This window comes from Gekko japonicus, unplaced genomic scaffold, assembly GCF_001447785.1.
Source record: "Gekko japonicus isolate JY-2015 unplaced genomic scaffold, Gekko_japonicus_V1.1 scaffold800, whole genome shotgun sequence".
NCBI lineage: Eukaryota > Metazoa > Chordata > Lepidosauria > Squamata > Gekkonidae > Gekko > Gekko japonicus.
This window is the reverse complement of record NW_015164693.1, coordinates 53,175-77,663: the sequence shown is the minus strand read 5'-3', so window position 1 is coordinate 77,663 and position 24,489 is coordinate 53,175. Positions and strand designations below refer to the sequence as shown.

The 24,489-nt window shown below is 45.2% G+C and overlaps 1 protein-coding gene across 3 annotated transcripts in view; it reads right to left on the bottom strand.

Annotated features, from left to right (window-relative positions):
* Positions 1-23,413, bottom strand: part of KDF1 (keratinocyte differentiation factor 1) — a 25,927-nt gene extending 2,514 nt beyond the window's left edge. Inside the window, exons 1-4 of one of the 3 annotated variants that reach the window (XM_015409439.1) lie at positions 23,370-23,413; positions 11,910-11,976; positions 9,969-11,056; positions 1,854-1,934 (exon numbers count right to left, since the gene is read on the bottom strand). In XM_015409439.1, the coding sequence (XP_015264925.1) occupies positions 1,854-1,934; positions 9,969-11,034 (1,147 nt within the window). In that variant the 5' untranslated portion in view covers positions 11,035-11,056; positions 11,910-11,976; positions 23,370-23,413. Of the gene's footprint in view, positions 1-1,853; positions 1,935-9,968; positions 11,057-11,416; positions 11,425-11,909; positions 11,977-23,032 lie in introns of those variants that run through there. The other 2 variants (XM_015409438.1, XM_015409440.1) reach the window with 2 other exon arrangements.
* Positions 23,414-24,489: the final 1,076 nt, after the last annotated feature.

Below are 24,489 nucleotides of genomic sequence, written 5' to 3'. Positions count from 1 at the left end.
AAGTGGATGGTGATTATTCCCTTCCACTACAGACCCCAGTTGTTGCCCCACTGCTGGTCCTAAGAATCAGCCAGAACCCTCCCCCCTTCCCAATTTCAGGTGGGGGGGAAGGGGCTCAGTGGATCACAGGAGAAGGAAGTGGAAAGCCTTGCTCTGTGAAGCCCTTAGATTGTTAGATATTATTCCAACTCCAAACCAAAATAAATGTGAACAGTACAGACTACTTGCGCTGGAATATTTATAGTTAGTCTAAATAAAAGAGGGACTATATGGCCCCGCAGGGAATGATCTATACATCTTACAGGGGTAGAAGAGGGCATTCAGGATTTCAGCACATGCTTTTCCTAAACAAATAAAAGGAAAATTGATTCAGGTGGGTAGCCGTGTCGGTCTGAAGCAACAGAACAAAGTTTGAGTCCAGTGGCGCACTGTCAGGAACATTAGGCAGGTAATCCACACACCCAGGCTTCTTCAGAAGATAAGTGTTTATGATGGTAACGCAGAACTAAAGTACATGTATACAGCCTGTGTTAAGAATGACCTGTAATAAGATGGCCACTAACTTATAGAATACTAGGAAAAAGGCCTCTACAAATACAACGGCCTCTAAAAAGAGGCTCTGGGTGGGTGCCCCGGCCTTGGACACTCAGTGTCAATTTGCTGTGGCGACCTCAGCAGGGTATAATGACACTGAGTCCACCATTTTCGCCAGAGGAACCGATCTCTGCTACCTAAAGAACAGTTGTAATTTTGAGTGATCTCCAGCCCTCACCTGGAGATTGGCAGTGATGGTTCCCCAGAAGAGAATGGTTGGTTTGGAGGGTGGAGTCTATGGCTTTGTACTTGTCCGAGGTCCCACGCCTCCTGAAACCTTACCCTTCTCCAGGCTCCATCCCTGACATCTCCAGGAATTTCCCACCTGGAGTTGGCAACCCTGTCTCCTTCACAGCCAATCACCAACCTACCTTCCTTTTCCTCTCACTCTTCAGCTTTCCACCCCCCACACCCCTGCAGCCTCTCCCATGCTCTGAAGCTCTGACTGCTACGTCACATTGGCTGTCATACAGGGGCCACCTCAGCAGCATATAAGGATACAGAGCCCACCATTTTCTCCAGGGGAACTGATCTCTGCCATCTGGAAAGCAGTTTTAATTCTGAGTGATCTCCAGCCCTCACCTGGAGATTGAACACATTTTATCTCAGAACAGCAAACTGTTTAGAATGTTAGAGGCAAAAGCCAATCAAGTCGCATATGCAAACGACCTCTGTGTTCCGAGGCAAAGGCCAATGAAGCTGCATATGCAAATAATCTCTGTGTTCTGACTGGCTATGGGGGGGAGAGGAACAGCAAACTGTTTAGAATGTTAGAGGCAAGACTCATGCAATGCAGCCAGTGGATAGGGACAGATTCTGAGTGACACACCAGGGCGCCAACCAATTCCGGAGCGTGTGGAATGTTCTAGAGAAGTGCCACCACCATTCGGCTTTTATATATAAGGGAGATTCAAACAGCACCCCCTCCCCACCTGCGAAGCCAATGAAGTTTTCTCATGCGGGCCTTGCCAGCAAGCAAACAATTTTGCGCCTAAAGCAGTTACAGTTCCCAGGCCTTGGAAATTACAGAAAAGCATCTTTAAGGCCAATGTGCAGATAGTGGAGCGTTAGGCAGAGAAGCGCTGAGAACGGGAGGGAGATAATATCCCCCCTCCCATTCCAATACCATGACAGGGCTACCTGACACACACAAAAGCTTATACCCAGAATTAAACTTTGTTGATCTTAAATGTGCCACTGGACTCAATCTTTGTTTAAATAAGAGGAAAGAAAGAGACCAAAAGGTTCGTGTGTCTTACCTGTTGTGTTGTACACCTCGTGTCTCATGACCCTGGCTTTCATATCTGCCGTGGTTTCTTGAGAAATCTGAACAGACAAATCTGGAAGGTATACAATAAAAAGACTGACGAGATGTGTACTCTGACCCATTACATTTTGGGTTGGGGTTTTTTTGTATTTTTCATATGTGCATGTATGTGTGTGCGCGCATGTGTATGAGTATGTGTGTACCTGGAACTCATGGCAACCTCTGGAGACTGGCTGTGTTTACCCGGAAGTCATGGTGACCTCGGGTGACTGACCCCAACTGGGGGCCTGGAGAATATTCGGAGCAGTGGCTGAATAAAGCCTGCCCCCACCTCCCGACTGCTGGTATTTCAAGGAGGTCTCCCATCCAAGTACTTGCCAGAGTCGACCCTGCTTAACTTCCAAGATGAATTAGAGAGAGAGAGAGAAAGATTGGATTTATACCCTGCCCTTCACTACCCGAAGGAGTCTCAGAGCGGTTTACAATCCCCTTTCCTTTCCCCTTTCCACAACAGATAGGGCTGCCAAGTGGGGGCGGGTGGTGGGTAAACCCCCACTTTGGAGGCCCGATTTCTGCTGCCGCGGAATCGGGTCCCAAGGGGAACTCCGCCCACCGAAGCGCAGTGTGGCTGCGTCACAGGAGGTGACGCGACCACGTCGATCACGTTGGGGGCGTGGCCCCGATCGTCGGAGGGAAAACTCTATGGTTTTCCCTCTGACGATCGGGGCCATGCCCCCAACGTGATCGATGCTGAGCGTCACTGCCGGGACATGCTGGCGGCACGCGCATCAGAGGAGAGCTCCCGGAGCCCGGCGACGATCCCCTGCCGGTAAGAAGATTCGACTTGGCAACCCTAACAACAGACACCCTGTGAGGTAGGTGGGGCTGAGAGAGCTCTTTCGAGAACTGCTCTTGAGAGAACAGCTCTGACAGTACTTGTGTCTGACCCAAGGTCACACCAGCAGTTGCATGTGGAGAAGTGGGGAATCAAACCCGGTTCTCCCAGATTAGAGTCTGTGCTCTTAACCACTACACCATACTGATGAGATTGGGCTTGCCGGGGCTATCCAGGCCAGGGCTCCACACATTACATTTTTATAGGTACATAAGCACAACCCAGGTCTGATTTGCTGGTGGGTAACATATGACAGCTATACCAACTCCTAGGTACCATGACCCTTAGGCCAATGTGGTATAGTTGTTAAGAGAGCCAAGACCAGGGCCTGGAAGACCCCAGTTCAAAACTCCGTTCAGCTGTGAAGTACACCAAGTGACCCTGAGCCTGTCAAACTAACCTACCTCACAAGGTTGTTGCAAAAACAAGAATGGGAAGGGGAAATGTGTATGCCACATGAAAGATAAATAGAATTTGCTGGATCCCATCAAGTAGATCTGTGTGCATAAAGGGATGATTTCTACCTGTTTCCCCAAATTTCTAGCAACCCTCCAACTCCTCCAACTGTGAGGTTTCATAATGTGGGTCCCCTGTCCCCCAGGAACAGCATTTCAGGAGCATTTTGGGCTACAGTGGGAGGGTGGAGGCAGAGAACGCTGTCAGCAAAAAAATTCAACCAGTCCAGGACACAGATCAACAATACAGGCCCTGACCTGGATAGCCCAGGCAAGCCCGATCTCGGAAGCTAAGCAGGGCCAACCCTGCTTAGAACTTCGAAAGGAGACCTCCAAGGAATACTAGGGCTGGAATGCAGAGGCAGGTAATATCAAGCCACCTCTCTGAAACGACCTAGCCCCACTAGGGGTTGCCAGAAGTCACCATGACTTCCAGGCTCACAAGCACATGACCTGGATAGCCCAGGCTCACACACACATGCACCCCCCCCCAATAAAACAAAAACTAAAAAACGATACAGCTGGAACTCATTTGAGATGTACAGGTCTCCCACCTGTCAGGAACTCACTCTCCCCTCATTCATTTCCACAACCATCCCTGGAATAATTCCAACTTCCAGTTTTGCAGCTGGAAAACAGAGAGTGAACAATAGAAACTTGGGCAGCATGTCAATGGAATGGCCCAGTTGTGGACTTTAGTTCTTTGCTTTGCAGGTTCCCAGGGAAGTGACTTTATCACTGCTTTGAAGCCAACACCAGCCAGATATCCTTTCAGAATCTTTTGTCATTTCTTTTGTTTCTCTGGTCCCCCACATTTTTATTTTTATTTTTTTGCTGGGAAAAAAAGTAATAGATTTGAAAGTGCCCCTGAGAGGTGCCCCATAGCAAGGAATAGCCATTTTTTTATAGCCACTTAGGCAGAGAAAGTCAATAACTGTCCTTGCAGGAACCACAGAAGACCCCTGCCTTGGGTCATGAATTTCCCCCCCACAGTTTCGTTTCCATGGGTAAAAACCTCAACCTGCCTAAGGCTTATGACTGATACAAAGAATTGCCCTGCATGGAAACCTGCACTAGGCCATCTTGCTGAGCATCCTCAGATTTATCTAGTCCCAAAAGTGAGTCTAACTGAAGATAGTCTTCAGCCCTGCCATCCAGCATCTTTTAAATGGAGATCCCAGAGATTAAACCCTGGTTTATCATATGTGTAGAACATGGCTTATTCCAGTGAACTGAGCATATCAGTTTCTGCAGTACGGAAGACATGCGCCCCCTTACCCAGATTATACGGAGGTATGGGCTCAGTTGTCACCAATATGCGGACGACACCCAGCTCTATCTACTGATGGATGGCCACCTGGACTCTGCCCTAGAAAATCTGGACAGGGCACTACAAGCCGTGGTTGGTTGGTTACAACAGAGCAGACTGAAATTGAATCCATCGAAGACAGAGGTCCTGTACCTGGGTCACGGGGGACTGGGATTGGGCTTCCAGCCATTGACGGGACCTTATTGGTGCCAGTGCCGAAGGTGAAGAGCCTGGGAGTATTCCTGGATGCCTCGCTAACTGTGGAGGCCCAGGTTGCTGCTACTGCCAGGTCTGCCTTCTTCCATCTGAGACAGATCAGGCAGTTAGCCCCATATCTCACTCCCCGGGATCTGGCTACAGTGACCCATGCAATGGTCACTTCCAGATTAGATTACTGGAATTCTCTCTACATGGGGCTGCCCTTGATTCTGCTCCAGAAACTGCAGCTGATGCAGAACGCAGGAGCACGGGTACTGATGTCGCTGCCTGTGCGGGCCCACATCTGCCCGGTGCTGCGTGAACTGCACTGGCTGCCTATTGAGTACCGGATCCATTTCAAGGTGTTGGTGCTTACCTTTAAACCCCTATAAGGCCAGGGGCCTGCATATCTGCAAGACTTGCCTCTATGAGCCCCGAAGGGCTTTACAATCTGCCAATCAGCATCTTTTCGTGTCCCTGGCCCCAGGGACGTCTGTCTCACCTCAACTAGGTCCAGGGCCTTTTCAGCCCTGGCCCCTGCCTGGTGGAATGAGCTCCCATACAAGATTAGGGTCCTGTGGGACCTTTTTACAGACGGAGCTCTTCCACCAGGGCAACGGACATCCCTCTCTCTTTACTGGGCCTCCCCTCAGTGGGTCAGAGCCACATACCAGAGATGGCATCTGTGAGGTTTTAATGTCAATGGCAACGGCACCGGATGAAAGTTATTGTGGTATTTTACTAGTGTTTTAATTGTATATATTGTATTTTTATCAAATCTGATGTAACCCGCCCTGAGCCTGCCATGCTGGGAGGATATAAGTCGACAGAAAAGAAGGAAGGAAGGAAGGAAGGAAGGAAGGAAGGAAGGAAGGAAGGAAGGAAGGAAGGAAGGAAGGAAGGAAGGAAGGAAGGAAGGTAGGTTCCCTGGGCTTCTTAGTCCTCAGTTAATGGATCCAGTTGCTTAACGTAGTGCTTTCTAGAGGCTGTTTTCCTTATCCAGTCGTGCCGAGGAAGGAGGTACGTGTGCTTGCATCACAGTGGCACAAGAGAGCACCCAAGGGCTCCTGCAAGCTTCCCATGCTGGGAGAATATATATAAAAGAAGCACAGATCACGAACCCAGGCCACTCTCTTTCCCCAAGTTTGTGATGACTTCTGACTTCTCTTGGGAGCCGGCCCTGACCTGGGGTGACAGGACATCCAGAAGAGAGACTCAGGGTGAACTTTGTTCGAGAAATATGGAGCTCCAACACCCTGGGTGGGTCCAGGGTTTAGAGTCCTGACGGGTCACGCAAGTCAGTGCGCACTGGCCTAGGTGAGTAGCTGGGGGTGGGTCCCTTGTATTCAGCCTAGGTGATCCAGGAGAGGCTAAAGTTGGGGAGGGTCCCAGCAGGAACTTAGTAACTCTATGAGATGAGAGTGTTGTGAACGGTGGTCTCGTTCTTCTCTCATCCCTTCCAAAGCAGGCAGTTCCTGCAGGCTGGGTAGACTCCGCAGGTTTATGTACAGTGAATGGCATCCTCAGAAGTAATTAATGAAGAGAGGTGTTGTGTAGTCTTATTGGTGTTTTTCATAATTCTTTGTCTTCTGTTTTGGTACTTAGAACACCTGGAATTATATGGGCAAATACTGGCAATGGATCCTAAGGAACCCAACACCACTGACGCCTACTGATAGTTGGGAACTATTGGTGAGAGGCTTTTTACTAAGAATAAGGGGGAATGGTCCACACAGATTGATCAACACATTTTCAATTTGTCCACATGAAGAGCTAAAACACTATCAAGTGGAAAATAAGAGAGGAGTTTGTGATGAATGGAGTTGGTACACACAGAAAGCAAGTTTTGGGAGCTCAGGCTGTCTTTGTTTGTAATCACACAGGCTAAGCAACCAGGGTGGGAAAGATTTTACACTCCACTAAAGGAATTCTTTTGGGAAGATTCTGTAAGTGGTCAGTGGACTCGTCGCTATGAGTTTAAAAATACTTCCCTATTGGTACTGTTAAAAATGGAAATAGAGATTTTTGATAGAAAACCTTAGAGATCTTTTGCTTAACGCTGAATGATAATCAAATGTATTGTTATTGATAAAAGTCTGAAGGATTAAGCATTTAAAGACAAGTTAGCAGGCTCTGCTCTATTTTATAAATAAACTCAAAGCAGACACACAGAGAATGCTGTCTGATAAACACAAGGGCAGCCACTAAGATGGAAAGAGGAAGTTCTAAAAAAACACTGGAAGGCGTTAGTTTTACACTTAATGAGAATCAATTTATTGCTTGATGCTAAAAGATTAAGCTTGTTGGGATTTGTATAACTAGTGGGTCTTGGTAAGAACCAAAGCAGACATCCCCAGACATCAGCAATCTAAAATTCAAAAGGGTACTTTCTGGAAATAGGATAGCATTATGTCAGCTAATTGCAAGTCACACACCAGACAACCAGGCAAAAAAAAAAAAAAGCAGTTGTTCAAAAAGGTAACATGCCTTCTAAGGCATGGCCACTAGAAAGATGTGCCTAGCTTTTAGCATAATATGTAGAAAAAGAAGCAATACGGAGAGTGTGAATGCTTGGGTTAATCAAAAGAATGAATAAATATAAAATTTAATGTGTGATTGACTTTCTTGGCTTATTTCTACGCCTCTAGCTTAAGTGCTGAGCATGCATAAAAAGGAGGAAGTCCCTTATGGGGGAAAGCGATCTCGTAAGGGCAGGTGGTGGTTTAAGATACAAGCTAAGAATGGACATCTCATTGTCTGGGACCTGTTGACAGGAAGCTGATGACTGCAAATTTACCCCATGAGATGGACAAAATTGCTTAAGAAGCGAAACTTGTACTGTGTTACGAAAAAAATGTTAATAGAGAAAGTCAGGACCTTTTCTTTTGGAATAAGTAAACAGATTTTAATATATTTGTGGGTTGGCATTAATTAAGAGTAATCAGGGGCATGTCGTCACAGGGTGTAGTTAAGCGATCGTGATTGGAGAATGTAAGTTTTGGTTACCAGCCAATGGTGGCCAAAATAGGGCGTTTCTTATTTTCCATACCTCTTTTGTGGTAGTATATCTAGGCTGATTAACTGAATCAAAGTGTGTCCAGTTCAGTGCTCTGGGCTGTACACCTGCTACTTGCAAGAAGTGTATTCAATAAAAGATTATTCTGCTTCATTGAGAAAGTCTGTCTCCAAAATGTTCTTTCTTGGGAAGAACAAATTGCATTTCTCTCAGTACCAGATCCCACTGAAATTTGGCCCAAAGTGGAAGAGAGTCAGGATTATTGGGAGAACACCCTCATCTCCAATAACACAAAAAAACAAACAACCCAGCATTGCATAAGAGGTCTTTATACATCAAAGCCAATAAATGCCTAAATCTGGGAAGTTGTGCTGCAAGGACATACCTGCTTAGGCGAGTCAGACACATTTACATCCAAGGAGTAATGCTAGAATAATTGCATAAATGGGGGGGGGGATTTTAGTGCTGAATCCAGTGCATCAGAAAAAGAGGTGCAGGAGCTCATTAGTGTAATTCATTAGCATAACTTATTTGCATATGCCACACCCCCTGGCATCACCGGAAGTGTCAGAAGGCAACACCCACTGCTCAGGCACCACTAGACTGTTTTAGATTGATAGCTGGGGGGGGGACGCACAGATCCTTGTGCTCCTTGTGGCCCGGGGCTGCTCAGAGTAGTGGGCGGGGCTTGTTGCATGTGCCCGCCCCTGGGCTCTTTACTGCCGGAGCTCTGCTCCTGTGCGCTCCTGCAGGAAATGACCCCTGTATATACCCCCTGTGCACCAACTACGGTCTTCACAGGTTGCCACCTATCTTGTGAAATTGTATCCTTGAGGAGGTGAGTGGGGCACCATCTTCAGAAATTTTTAGGAGATGCTGCAAAGTCAGTTTACTTGCCAGGGCTTTTTAAGGGGGTATAAACTGTAGGGATCTCTTGGGAAAAGGGGCTATGTTTTGTTAGCTTAAATTGTGAGTGTTAATTGTGATTTATAAGCTGCTTTGTGGCACAAGGAAAGGTGGGATGTGAAGAGAATAAAGCACAGCCCTTAATTCTCTTGGCCTTACCCAGCTTATCAGTATCCCATCAGATAACCCCATTGTGCTGCTTTATCACTGTGCTATTTTTCATTTTGGACAGGAGGCATACCCCAGCACAGAGGACCCCCTGACAGAAGCAAATACCATGTTTGCCAATGCAGGATGGAGTCTGTGTCTAGTAAACCAGCTTGTAAATGCAAGTGACCCAAACGAATGCATGTGTAACACATGTAGTATACATTACTCTCCGTGTGATAAATTTGCAGATTTTTAGTTATTGTGCTCAGGTAGTACTTTTCAATTTAGAAAGTGTTTTACATACATTTTAATTATTCTTATGACAACCCTATTTTAGGGGCTAGGCCCTATTTTAGGCTTGCACTATCTATACACTGAAGTTTGTGGGGCTGAAAGAAGGTGGCTTCCCTTTGTGTTCATGACTTGTGAGGTCTTGCATAAAGCAAGTCAATCCTGTTTTCAAGGATTTGCAATGTGCTTTCTCCAACATGAAGGAGGCAGGTATGACAGTCTTGTGAAAAGAGAAGTTTCCTTGAAGGGAGACTGCTCCCTCATTCCCCCCCCCCCCCCACGCATTGCTTCGGACTGGGGGGAGGGGGGACACACATATTAGTTGGATCCCACTTGGACCTATCTAATAAGAATAAAAGAGCTAGACTAAAGCAAAGGTTCCTCAAGAGGCATTATGTTCCCAACAGGAGCTGGCCAGATGTTCCTAGGTAGCCCACAAGCATGGGGTTGAAAGCAAGAAACCTCCCTTGCTGTTTGTTCCCAGGAACAGACATTCAGAGGTATACCACTATTTAGCAGTCATGCCCAACACCTGTTATAGACTTCCCTCCCATTCATTGGTCTAATCCTTAAAAAAAAAAAAAAACACCATCTAAGCTAGCAGCCACCTCATCTTGGGTTGATGAATGGCAGATGTTAAATTATACACTATGCAAAGAATTTCTTTTTGTCTGATTTGATTAGAAGTTCAGAACGGTTAAAAAACAACAACCAGTCAATCCATGCAGCCTTAGTATTAGCAAAGAGAGATAAAAATCTCTCCACAGCACTCATTGGATAAGCCTTTGCTATGACTCCCCTTGAATAACAAACACTACACATTTTAGGCTTCTTCAGAGGAAATGTGATGCCACCCACCCACCCAGTCATTTTTGCTGCCCATATACCTTCTTCACTTGTGAGCACTGATGCCACCATCGTCTCGTTGCCACTATCGGGTAGATTGCAGCGCATTGTGTTCTCCTCTGGGCTTGGGAGGGTAGGGACTGAAATGCGGGGCCGGACCCTGCTCTTGCGCGTGCTGATGCGTATAATCCCCCGGACCAGTCTGCATTCAGCATCATGTTCATCCAGGTTGTAGTCCTGAGTGATGCTGCTGATGAGGTCTGAGATCTTGTTGGTTTTCTCCAGGAAGATTGTGTCCGAAGTGCATTTGGCTAGCTCATCGATCTGATGTACACTGAACAGCTCCGTCAGTTTCCTGAAGATTAGGACATCAATCTCCCTGCTGGACATAGAGCTCAGCTCACTGAACTCAAAATCCGACTCATGGAATGAGTAGTATTCCTCCGAGCTTCGATGGCTGCTTGGCAGAGGTTGCTTCTCTATGCTGTTACGGGAGGTCTTGTCTGGCAGAGGTTCCTTGTAACACGAATCTGAGTCTGTGTGGGAACCAGGGTTCCGGTTTGGGAAGACCGGGATCCCTTTCAGTTTTACATCAGGGTAGCTGAAGCTGCTCCCCACGGTGCTCTTTTTGGTTTGGCTCCCATTCTTTTCAGCAGGGGAGCTACTGGCAGGATTGTTTGGCAAACGCCCATTGCACTCCCGGGACTTCCCATCATCTGTCAAAGTCTCATTGTAAGGGTATGGGATGCTGGCCTGGCAGTCCTTAAAGCAGCCCCCACAAGTCACAATATAGCAGAAGATGGTTCTGTAAGTGCTCCAGGCCCGAGACAGGGTGGGGCAACAAGGGGGCTGGGAAGTCTCTGCAGTGCTGGAGATAAAGCTGGCGTTTTCCCCTTCCCTTCCATGTGAGTCTCTGGGATCGGCCTTGCAAGCTCGCCTCTCCCGGGTTGGCTTGCGACTCTGCTTGAGCTCTGGCGTGGAGCCACTGAACACCTCGAGACTGATGTCACCAGCTTTAGGAGTCTCGATCCTCTGGGGCACAACATCTTGAGGGGGTTGGTAGATGTAGCTTTGGTTGTGAGAATACCCGGTTCTTCTGCCAAGCATGACTTGCTGCCCTTTAGACCGCCTTTTGAAAGGAAAGATTTCACATCAAAACTCAGGCAGCTTGACCAACAACTGTCACCAGGAAAAAAAGAATCAGACATCCAGAATCCTCTTCCTCTACCAATTTTCCCTATAGTCTAAGCTCTCTCCCTCTCAGAGTCCTTTCTGCTGCACTATGGGAACTGTGTGATAGTCTGTAGATGAGAGAGGTGTATGGATCCAAAGCAGGAGCTGGCAAACATGATTATGGTTAATGCAATAGGCAGCTCCAAAAAGCCAACCTCCCCACCAGCTTAAAAGCAAGGTCTCAAACTCAAAAGCCAGAAAATAGCTACTGAGGACTTTTATAACGCATCAGACAAAAGATTCTTGTGTAACTTACTTTGAATACACCAGCCGAGGAAAGCTCACTCAAGAGTATTTTCATAAGCATCTGTGGGCATGAGGCAAAGAAAGCCCTTATATGGGTGTAGAACACTTTTGGGGGCACTGGCCACTGTGATCCAGGCACAATTGATTATCCAAGTTTCAAGAAGTCCAGGCTCAGAACAATTCTCCATCTTAGCCGTAGAGTCTTGTGAGCAAAAATTCTACTTTGTGAGCTACTGGCATTAAAGTTGTGAACGAGTGATTTGGCTACTGCATAAATTAGTTTGCTCTGGAGCCATCCTTCCTGACCTGAGACAAAAATGTACGAGCTGGAGGCTAAAAAACTGTGACCTAGCTCACACTAACTCAGCTTAGAGGGAACACTGGCTCAGAATGCAGAACTAGGCTTAGGCCAACAGGCATGGATTATTGTCTTCTCTCTATGATTAACTAAACTACCCTGGGTTGCCACTGTCAGACATATTCTTCTCTTTCAAATCATTTACCTTTAGCCTTGCCTCCACTGGGATGAACCTAGGTTCTAAGGATCCACCACATCCATTTCAGAAGATCCTGTCCTTGCAAAGAAAAAATGGAATAGTCAAGCCTTATATCCGTGACCAAGGAATTCCGTGAACAAGGAATTCCAATTAGACATGCAGGTAACAAACACGCATTTGACCCATTTACATTTAAAACAGAGGATGGAGAGAGAGGAGTGAAGCCTTGGAGCCTCCCCACTATGCTTGTGAGCAGTTTTTCTGTTAGCAATTCATTTCAAGAATCAGAAATGGGAAACTCCAACACCAGAGATACAAATGATGTCCCTATTAGATGATCCTGCCAAGTACAGATATTTTTGTAACAACACGGCAAACAGCAGCTCCCTGGGCCAATCTGAGGCTGCGAAAGTGACAAATATGGCAGAAGGCTTAAAACTCCCATCCACCACAGCCCAAATCAGGCCTCTGCTTGCCGGATAACTTAAACTCACGTACCACTACAGTTGGGCATGAACCAAACCATGAAGCAAAATCCATCACAATTTTTGCCATTTGTTGTTTGCAAACCAAAAGTCTGCGATGGGTCCACTGTCACAAACTTCCAGACTTTTAAAGCAGTTCACAGATAGAGCAGAAAACAAGGGTTTTTAAAGGGACTCAGAGCCTCTTTAAGCCCCTGCTTTCTGTTCCCCACAAAACAGCTGAACTTTAAGGGGACTGCACAAGAAAGCCCGAAACAGCTGAGCGGTGGGGGAGCAGGCTGTTCCCTGCTGCTTAACTGTTTTTCGGGCTTTCTGCAAACCCTGTTTAAAGGGACAAATCACATAAAAAGAAAAATACTGTTAGGGTCATATAGGTGGAATCAATGAGTACTTCAATAGATTGGGAACTAGAGCAGGGAAGCCAACTAAGATGGACGCCTGCTACCTCACCCAAAGGCCTGGCGTAAGTGGTGCCGCAAGGCCCTGATCTCCAGTGGGAGCTGATTCCACCAGGCTGGGGCCAGGGCAGAAAAAGCCCTGGCCCTGGTCGAGGCTAGGTGGACATCCTTTGGGCCGGGAAAAACAGTAGGTGTTGATCCAGTGAGCACAAGGCTCTATGAGGCACATATGTAGAGAGGTGGTCCTTCAAATATGTCAGTCCCAGGCCACGTAAAATATGAAACTTGCCAACCTACAAGTCAGGCCTGGAGTTCCTCTGGAATTCCAACTGATCTCCATATTAAATTCCTCTGGAGGAAATGGCCCCTTTGGAGGAGGAACTATGGCATCACATGTCAGTTTAACTCCCTCCCCTCACCAAATTCCACCCTTTCCAGGCTCATCCCTAAATATCCAGGAATTTCCCAACCCATACTTGGCAACCCTAATCTCTAGGGTTGCCAAGTGAATTTTACTCACCGGCAGGGGAGCCTCGCCACACTCCGGGAGCTGTCCCTTGTCGTGCGCACGCGCCACCAGCACGTCACCGGAAGTGATGTGCGACGTCGATCTCGTTGAGGGCGTGGCCCCGATCATCGGAGGGGAGACCATAGAGTTTCCCCCCCGAGGATCGGGGCCACGCCCCCAATGTGATCAACGTGGTTGCGTCACCTCTGGTGACGCAGCCATGCTGCGCTTCGGGGGGGCGGAGTTCCCCCCGGGGCCTGATTCAGCAGCGGCGGAAATCGGGCCTCCAAAGCGCCCACTTGCCCCCCACTTGGCAGCCCTACTAATCTTCCACCATTCTCATGCATAATAGCTGTTGAATCAATTTGGCTAGTGGCTCTTTACACCATATGGAATTTGCTTCTGCAAGGTGTGGTTAAGTGTGAAGAAGAACTTTCTTCTCCGTGTCCAGAATTAATTTTATTGGGAAATTCCAAGTTTTCCTGCTACTGGGGGGGGGGGGGGGGGGGGGGAAAGTGCTCTGCTCTGGACCTGCCCCTTCCATTCAGGAGGAATCCTCTAAACAAAAACAAGTGCAAAGAGAAGGGGAATGGCCTCCTGCTTATAGGTCTCATTTTTACTCCTGTACCAGAAGCATTTACAGTGCAAGGGTGAACTGTGCCTCCAGTTTTAATATAACACTTTAATATAAAGCCCCCACCTTTTTTGTTATTTTTGCTGCACACAGCAGATTAACACAGCTATTCAATGGCAAAAAAACAACTACATGATTTCCAAGTTCTAGTGCCAAACTGACCCAATCCCATCCCAAATTATCAGTTATCATAAGGAGCCTGCATCAGCAACAAGAATGTCGCAGATATGGTATGCATGGGCAGCTCAGAGGATAAGAAGTCAGCAACTGCAGGGACTGAGAAATGAAATGTGTCCCCTAAAGACCATCTCAAGAGGCAGCCTTTTAGTAGCTAGAGTGTCAGACCAGGATCCAAGAGACCCAGGTTTGAGTCCCCACTCTGCTTTGTAAGCTAGCTAGGTAGCCTTGGACCAGCCTACCACACAGGGTTGTTGCAAGGATAAAATGGAAGAGAGGAGAATGATGTAAGCGGCTTTGGGTCCCCACTGGGGAGAAAGGTGGGGCATATATGAATAAGTAGATGTATGGGTATGGAGCTGCGGTGGCTCAAGTGGTTAAGACGCTGAGCTGCAGGCTGTGAAAGGTCAGTAGTCCAGCAGTTCGAGACCCGGGTGTGCCGCAAGACGGAGTGAGCTCCCATCTCTAGTTCCAGCTCCTGCCACCCTAGCAGTTCGAAAGCAAGAAATTGCAAGTAGATAAATAGGTACCACTTCGGTGGGAAGGTAACAGCGTTCCGTGCGCCTTGGTGTTCAGTCATGCCGGCCACATGACCACGGAAACGTCTTCAGACAGCGCTGGCTCTTCGGCTTTGAAACGGAGATGAGCACCGCAACCCTAGAGTCGGATTTGACTGGCTTTCGAGCAAGGGAACCTTTACCTTTACCTTTTAGATCTATGGGTACCAACAAAATTGTTTTCTGCACCTCAATCAACAAACAATTCAGGCGCCAGGAGGCAGGGGCATGCTGTCCTACAAGAGTACTTTGGACTGCCAGTCAGCCATTCCTGATCTAGATACCAGCCTCCAGGTAGGACCCGGGGATCCCCTGGACTTATAGAGCATCTCCACACTACAGAGATCAATCCCCTTGGAGAAAATGGCTGCTTTGGAGGGTGGACTCTGCGGTATTGTACTCTACTGAGTAGGGCAGCCATTCCCCAGTTCTGAGTTGGGGATCCCCTGGTTTTGGGGGCTTCTGCCCGGAGGAGAAACCCTGCCCCCAAACAGCAATGTCCCCGATATGCTGACATCATATGGAAGTAACGTCATTGTGTGGGAGACGTCGCACAGTGACATTCTGGGTTTGGGGGCAAAACTCTACTGTCTGATGCTGATTTTACCATAGAGTTTTGACCCAAGAGTGTTGCCATGCAACATCCCCAACGGGAAGATGTCACTTCCACATGACGTCAGCGCATCACGTTGCGCCACCCTGCTCCCGGAAAGTTCCCTCCTATCCCCCCCCCCCCCCCCCCCCGCCAGCATGGACAAGGAAACATCCAAGCAGCTCATAACTTATGGATCAGATCTACTCAGATCTACCCAGTTCCCATCATAGGGGAAACTCTGGGTTGGGAAATACCTGAAGATTTTGGGGGTGGAGCTTGGGGAGGGTGGGGTTCGGGGAGAGGAGGAACCTCAGCGGGATATAATGCCACAGATTCCACACTCTAAAGCAGCCATTTCTCCAGGGGAACCAATCTTGGTTGTCTGGAGATCAAGTATAATAGTGGGAGATCTCCAGGTGCAACCTGCGGGTTGGCAACCATACCCAGCCACTTTTAATGATGCACAAAGTCTTCTGCCAAAGATGGCTGCCTCACAAGGCAGCTATTTTCATTCCTCCAGAAGTCATTTCCTGCGGGGTTTCTCTTTTCTTTCAAGTTCATTTTCAATAAAATAAGTATAGACTCTTTTCTGCAGGCCAGGAGTAGGCAACATTTTTGGCCTAAATGTCAAAAGACCTGCAATATCCAACCATGAAGATATCAGAACCGGGGGGGGGGGGGGGGAGGACGCAAGCGAGTAAGCAGGAGTTATACCTTGCCAAACATACTAGGAGCAAACTGAGCCCCAGCACCACTGCCAGCACCTCAGGGGCTTGCATCCATCCCCTGGGTAGACAACCAACTGCAGGTGATCTGGTGTGCTGCTGTTTGGTTTGCATGCCAGGAGTTGCCTACACCTTTCACTAGAAAAATGTGTGCAGGGGTGACAGAGCCTAATTCAGGGGAAAGGAAGGGCTCCTCTACCATGTGGCAGATATAAAACAGATGCTCCATTTATCCTTATTTACCAGGGATAGCCCCTATTCTCTGACCCTTTTGCGGTTGAGGGGGGAAATCACTGCTCCAATTGTTATCTTTGGAGACAGACTGGTCGCATGCACTTGGAGAACTACTGTTCATTATGTGTTCACATTCTTCCTCAGGGTCTCTAGCACCTAAATCTCTGAGTAGAGGTGGAATGTGTAATGGATGCATTCAGTGTCTTAATGCAGATTAATAACCAAGGTGCTGGCATTTTGATATATGCAAATGTCAAGATACTGTTTGAATGGTTAGTGATCTATTTCAGAATAAGTTGTCCATATCCTACACTAAGCAAAGTTCAGAGCTTTCATCCAACTTAAGTGTTCTTCTGCTGGAGGAAAGGCCACTTTTAGACTGAACTTCCTTCCATTGGACCCAGACAAACAGGCAATTTCCACCAATGTCCCCCTTCCCACTGAAGACCCCCTTATGTCATTTCTTAGGATTCCCCATCCCCCAGGAACAGCATTTTGTGGAGATCAGAGTGCTGCAATGGGAAAGGTTGCCAAACTTCACCCTGCCACTGGGAAATTTACATCGGATCTAACCCACGTGATTTTTCAGTACATGCATAAGAAATAAACACCTCAGGGTTTTTTTAAAGCTGTGCAGAATAAGCTATGGTATTATTTTGTCACAGATACTGGTAGCATAGAGTCTTCAGTAGTGTGTAATGGGCAGGGAATGCTTGGGCAGTGTGATTACCAACCTCCAGGTGAGGCCTGGAGATCTCTCAGAACTACAGAGGTCAGTTCCTCTGAAGAAAAACTGCTTCCTGGAAGGGTAGAGGGCTTATTCTGTTCACTTCTGTCCTCCTTTAGTAAAATGGAAACTGCAGAGTTGAGCCTTCTTAGCACAAACTACTTATCTAAACATTCTGTACTGAGGTAGTTCAAACTGCATTGCAAGAAAGCCTTATATACAACCCATATGAAGAATGCAAATCAAGCAACTCAGAAACCCAGTGTGGTGCAGTGGTGAGAGTTTTGGACTACGGTCTAGGAGATATAGGTTCAGATCCCTACTCTGCCAGAGAAGCTTGCTACATGTCCTTGGGCGAATCACATACTCTCAGTCACAGGATTGTTATTTAAGTTGAAAAGGGAATACTGCTGTAGGTGACTCCCCCCCCCCCCAATGGGTAAAGACAGTTTATAAACAAAGTAAATAAATATCTATAAACGTTCCATGCTGAGGCATGGAACAACCTCTATAAATTATGCAAAGCAAGGAACCCTGAATACACTTTCTTATATTACATAATTCATTCTGATTTTTAAAAAATGTTTCTGCATTTGCTATTCAGGAGATGGGCAAGGAGCCACAGAACACTGAAGTTCCACCTATAATACATATAAATTATGTTGAGGACTCATTCGTGATTAACCAGCACATGCAAGGGGGGAGTGGGAGAAGAGAATAAATAGACAGGTATCATATCAAAGATATTACAAATGAGAGACTGGACATTGGTTAAAATGGCATAACACCTTTACGGCACTCTGCATCAGTTCAGCTTCCTGCCCTTATGCAACGCAGCTGGTCCACCCCCAAGCTTTGAAAGGTAGACTAGAGGAACATGCAGCCTGAACTCCTGAAAGCAGTACTGGTCATAATTCTCTATGGTTGTGTAGCAATACCATTCCAGGCCTTGAAACATCTACCATTAAAAGCTCTGTTTGCTGCTGCATATATGAAGTCAAGACTTGAAAACCAGTTCCTTTTGGGAACAGAAGCACCAATTTCAAGTCTTCCATCTCTGTAGCAGGCAGGGTTTTGTTGGTGATGGCATAGGATTGCCAGCTCTGGGTTTAGAAACACCTGGAGATTTTGGGAGTGGAGCCTGGGGAAGGCAGGATTTGGGGAGGGGCTTCAGCAGGGTACAATGCCACGGAGCCCATCATCCAAAGCAGCCATTTTCTCCAAGGAAACTGATCTCTGCCGTCTGGAGATCAGTTGTAAAAGCAGGAGATCTTCAGGTCCCACTTGGAGATTATATGCAAAAGTATATAGCACCGTGTATAACAAGTGTATGTTTAAGGTAGATTGGCTGCCTGATAGAACTTGAGAGATATGCTATCCTAGATAGGTTATTAAGTTTGCCGCAAGGGCTCCGATGCGACCCTAGAAAATATGCTGCTATCTTAAGAGTCTTGTGCTCACAAAGAGTAACTATTGTGCCTTATGTCCTTTATATATTTACAATGCGAAGTATAAGTTGTTGCTATTGGGTTAATGTTTCTATGACCTTTATGGCTTTGTTCCGTGGAACCTCTCTTTGATTGTATATTTGATTGCATTGGTAGGATAAGTGGATTTCTGTAACTTTTGCTGTTTGTTGTTATACTTTATGGTTGAATACGAATAAAATGTTCTGGTTAAAAAAAAATATATATTTTTTAATTTATACTTATGTAATTTTCCAAAAAAATGAAAACAAAAACAAACATACAACAAAATGTTATACATAACGAGGAATAATCAAGAATGAAACAACAGTCATACCATAAGCAACGCAGTCGGCATATAAATACAGTCACATTATTTAAAGTTTCAAGTTCCTTAGATTAGAAGTATAACAAACTTTGATAATACTTGTTTTTCAGTATAACACCCCCCTCAGTTAGGTATTCAAGTACAGGAAACCAAGTCGCCTGAATTTTTTTTTGATACTTACCGCAAGTAAAGTCAGTACTAAGGTACGTTTTGCTTTATTTTCAGGTATGCCAGGCCAAGCATCTAGCAGAACTGTTTCTGGGCGAAAAGGTAAGTCAATCGCTGTGATACTTTTAATCTGTATTAGAATGTGTCTCCAAAACTCATTTATAACTGGACAATGCCACCAAAAATGAATATAGTCTGCTACTAGCCCACAATTTTTCCAGCACAGTTTTTGGAGAGTAGGGTTAATTCTGTGTAGCCTAGCCGGTGGTAGATACCACCAGTTCAGAACCTTAAACGAACTGAATTTTCCTTTATATATCTCACAGTCCTTGAAAGAGACTGTATTGGAAATGGGTAAATTACTAGAGTCCCATGGGACTAGTGATTGTGAAACTGACAAGGTGCTGTTTGGATGTTTGAACCAAATGTAAACCTGCACTTCCATGTATTGTATGGGTGAAACCTATTCTTGATAATATTTGACACCAATATTTATATAACAGTATAGAAAAATAAAAAAGAAAAAAGAAAAATAAAAAGCACAAAATTGATCTACCTTAAACATACATCTATTATACACAGAGCTATATACTTTTGCGTATCTTCCTAACACTGTGTGACCCTCAGTTTTTGTATTTCCCACCTGGAGATTGGCAACCCTAGGGTGGTACCTTCTGTGATGCATCCTACTAAGAGAAGTTCTTATGACCAAATTACTAAGTTCATTTAAGATGCTATTAATTTTAAGCATTTATTGACTGCATCTTCAAGAAAACTAGGGGTTTGATCCTACCAGATAGATCTGTATATTTTTCTACCCATGCAATATTAATTAATAGGTAATTTTCGGTCTGGTTCCTTATTTACATTGATTTTTATGATATCTAGAACTACTTTTTAGGTTATGTGCTTAAGAAGACTTTAAGGATTCTCCGCACTTCAACTCAATTACAAGTCTACAATATCTACTGAACATGAAGAGACTTTCTAATATAAGTAGGTTTGTTTATATGTATATTTATTATATTATGAATAGAGATTCGCTTTTTATAGTGTAATTTTTTCCTTTCCCTCTTTTTCATTCATTTTTTCACAGGATATTTGTGGATATGTTTGTATGCAGGTATTATATGATGTCTGTTGTATTAATCAGTAGCTTTTAGCTTGATGCTACATATTGCTTCACTTGATGAAGGTCAAAATGCATTTAATGTTTTGTTGTTTTATCAGATTCTTTGACCAACTAAATATGTGTTACTTGGTGATGTGGTCAGTATGAATTAGGTTATCTGCCTTATTGGTAAAGGAATTTATGTATACTACAGCAATTTTATGGTGTGTATTGTCTACTGGTCATCATTTTATTGAAATTAATGGATGATTAAAACTCATTATTAGCTTTGTTTTTATAATTTGTATATATTTTGAGGTTTGTTCTAACCCTTTTGGCTATTTGAGCAAGTAAAAATATGCCACACCTAGGACAAGCAGTCTTACAAAAAACAGTAAAAGAATAGGGAAAATTGTGTCCCAAGCCATTAAGTGTCTGGATGAGTAGAACACTTCTGAGGGACAGCAATATTGACACCACACCAATAAATAAAATAAAGCACATCTGGGGATGATGACATTCCACAAATGGGGTACAATAGAAAAGGCCTTGTCCCAAGTTGCCATCCACAACTTCTGAGGGCAGGCAAGTAACTACAGCACAGTCTCCAATGCTGATAATACGGGAGAAGGCAATCTTTCAGGTTATCTGGCCCAGGTTAGTGAACACCTTGCAGTTCAGAACAGCCTTCGACTGACTACCCAACTTTACTGCAGTTAGTGTTTACTGCTTGTGTGTGATTTTCAAGTTATATTTGCTTAATTTTGTATTGTAACAGGAAGTTAGCTGCCTTGACTAGGAAGGTTCAACTTTGAAAATGTATAAACAGGAAGAATCATGAACTGCACAATAGTGTTGCAAAGTAGATATAGATTTAACAAATATTGGAAAAATATGTAATACTGTACAAATCGATGCAAAATGGGAACTACTCAGAAGAAGAAGTTTATAGGATATGCCTGCATAACCAGAGTTCAACAGGTAACTCTTGCATCACAACAGTTTCTAGCAATGATTAGATATAGGCACAGGAACGTCCAGAAGAATGCAAAGACATTATGACAATTTAGGGCTTTGCAGGAGTAATAAGGGGCAGCTTAAAAAGTTAGGATCAAATCTGAGTGGCCTTGAGGAACAGCTGAACTATGGAAGACTCTTAAAAAGGGAGCAGGATTGTCATCGATTCCATTGTGTTTCATATTATTACCTTTTTCTTATTACACTGTTTTCTATTTTTGTAATTCCATTTTTTGTAATGCATATGGCATATTATATTCTATATACATGCATTGTTTCTAAGTTTTGAGATCCTAGTCCCACACTGTTTGTTGGATGTCTCAGGACTGCATTCTCTTACACTGTGCAATCCACCTTGAGCCTCAATGAGAAAAATAAAGCCAGTATACAAGAGTGACTTTCATATGAGGCAATGAGACTGACCAACAAAACTGAACAAACAAGATATCACTCCTGGATCTTCTTTGTATATACTGAGAAATCACTCAGTTCAAACCAGCACTCCTATTGGACATGTTAAAAATTCTCCAGTGGTGATTCCCAGCCCTCACCCATCATACCTGAGCAAGTAATACCCAGTACTGCTCATTCAACCACACCTACAGTCAACAGACATCTGCTCCAATATTAGTGTAAACCGTTTTTACTCCAAAGCTGAAGCCAGCAACCAACCTATAGCAAGGTTGCAAAGATACATCACTACTACTTTATTTTGGCAACCCTCCTTTGTCAATAAGAGATCCAGTACTGAACTGGAAGAATGCATAAGGGTCTGTTCCAGGAACGCTCTGAAGGATTTACCCTAAATGTGTTAATAGATTAGTTACACTGTAACTAACAGTTCGAAAGCAAGAAATTGCAAGTAGATAAATAGGTACCACTTCAGTGGGAAGGTAACAGCGTTCCGTGCGCCTTGGTGTTTAGTCATGCTGGCCACATGACTACGGAAACGTCTTCGGACAGCGCTGGCTCTTCGGCTTTGAAACGGAGATGAGCACCGCAACCCTAGAGTCGGACTCGACTGGCTTTCGAGCAAGGGAACCTTTACCTTTAACAATTTTCATCTCCTCTTTAACCAGCATATCTTACACAAGGCCCAGAGTGGTATATGCAGATTCTTTGTTTCAATGCAAGGATATGAGTAGAAGAGTTGTAATGATAATTTTTGAAATAAAATTTACGATATTCTGCAGAAATTAAAGAGATGCAATTTCATTTCTGTATTCTTTCCTAGTATTCTAGGAAATCTTCAAAGGATCAGAACATGGCTTGAATCCAAGGGAGGATCAGCACCAAATGCTCCATACTCCAAATGAGGGGGTGGGACAAAAATTCATGCTCTGTGGGCAGAAATCCTTTTGTCAGATACACTCAATCATATCCAAGCCTATGCTTTGGAGGTGCTTCTTGGGATTCAGGAAAAACTGTCTGTCACCTTCTGGTCTCTCATTTCAAGAAAGCTACAATATACAGATTTTGAGCTTCTCATCATCCCTGAAATGATTTCCTATATCCTCCTACCCTTTTCCCAGTGTAGAAAAAAAGACCATAAACATGTATCTTGGCATGTGCAGCAAAGTCTGGATTGGGTAGATCTGATAGGTGGCAGAAGCTACAGGGTACTGGTTAAGTAGACCAGCTTCTAGGACAGATGTTGGAGTAGATCTTTCAGATCTAAACATACTGCTAAAGAACTACACTGAAGCTACAATCTTGAGTAATCATACTCAGGAGTAAACACTACAGGAATCAATAGCTGCTTCTCTCACCCAAATAGAAAATGGGTGGGACAAGAGGGGGTTATGTGGTGGTGATTGAAGTCTACTTCCGGGGAAGGCAACCGGCCTAGTATAAATTCTCCAAGACTTTACCAAGCACTGCCCTAATCGTACTTATAATCAGAGAAAGACCTCCAGGGGATCAACAGGACCTCCAAGTAAACGTGAAAAATTGGGAAGAAGAGACACTTCCTTTAAAAACCAGAACAAAAACAGATTACCTGCAATTCTTCTTTAGGGGGCTCTTGGAACAGAAATGGCACCGCTTCAGAGCCAGTTGCTTTTAGCGTCCCACTCCCAAAAGTTGAGGAGGGGAAGAGTTCAGGAAAGAACGGTGAAAAAAAAGAAGTCATGCAAACAATGGGAAAGCACAAAAAGGAGGGGGGGAGTTCACCAAGCTGGGCGGGGCCTAATCCTTTTTAAGGGGAGGCCGAAAAAGTCGAGCACCATGAGGGAACCGCCGGGCTGGCGGCAATAACCTCTTTCACCAGCCCTTACGGGGCCCCTTCACCGCTCCGCCCGGGAACGGACTCCCCCTGAACCCCGCCTTGGCATTACCTGCCCAGCCAGGTGAACGGCGTCCGAGGCCCCTCCCTCACCTGAGCCCAGGTGAGATCACGTGAACACTACGGGTCGCCGCTCGGGACGTGCTTCTTCGGGAAAGCGTTTCCAACCTCTGTGGGTTTCATATGCTTCTACGTCCCGCCCATTTTTTTCGGGCGTTGGCACAGCTCCTGGCAGCTTCTCCCGCCCCTTTTGCAGGGGTGAACTTCAGACAAATGCGGCAAAATTGGGATGGTGGACAATGCTCCCTCTAAGCTGTTGAGTCCTGTGAGCAAAAAATCTACTTTGGGAGCTCCTGGCATTAAAGTTGTGAGCAAGCGATTGGGCTACTGCATCAATTAGTTTGCTCTGGAGCCCTCCTTCCTGAGGCTAAAAAACTGTGAGCTGACTCACACTAACTCAGCTTAGAGGGAACATTGAGGTGGATATTATTTTTATTATTGTATCTATGAATTGCATTATTGTTCAGCCCTTCCTTCAAGTAGTTTACATGGGCTTTTAATAAAGTATGACAACGGCTGTTATTATTGGTGGAAGTGGTAGTAGATCAGCTTGTGTTTTATACATTACAACAGAGCTTTTGACTGTGGACCATGACAAGCTATGATTGGTTTAAAAGAAATGGGTGTGCCACAGCATCTGATTGATGTGCAACCTGCACTCTGGTCCAGAGGCTACTATTATGACAGAATATGAAGAAACAAAATGATTTCCAAGTGGCAAAGGTGTCAGACAAGGATGTATTTCCCTGTCTGTTCAATCTATATGCAGAACATATAATAAGGAAAACTCAATTAGATTTAGAGGAAGGTGGAGTGAAAATTAGTGGAAGGAATATTAACAGTTTGAGATATTCTGATGACTCCACTTTACTGGCAGAAAATAGTGAAATCTTGGAATGACATTGACTACTGATGAAAATTGAAGCAGAAAGTTCCAAAGCAGGATTACAAGAAGAAGAAGAGGAGATTGGATTTATACCCCGCCCTTCACTACCCAAAGGAGTCTCAGAGCGGCTGACAAACTCCTCTCCCCTCCCCTCCCCACAACAGACACCCTGTGAGGTGGGTGGGGCTGAGAGAACTCTGACAGAAACGGCTCTTTTTCAAGGACA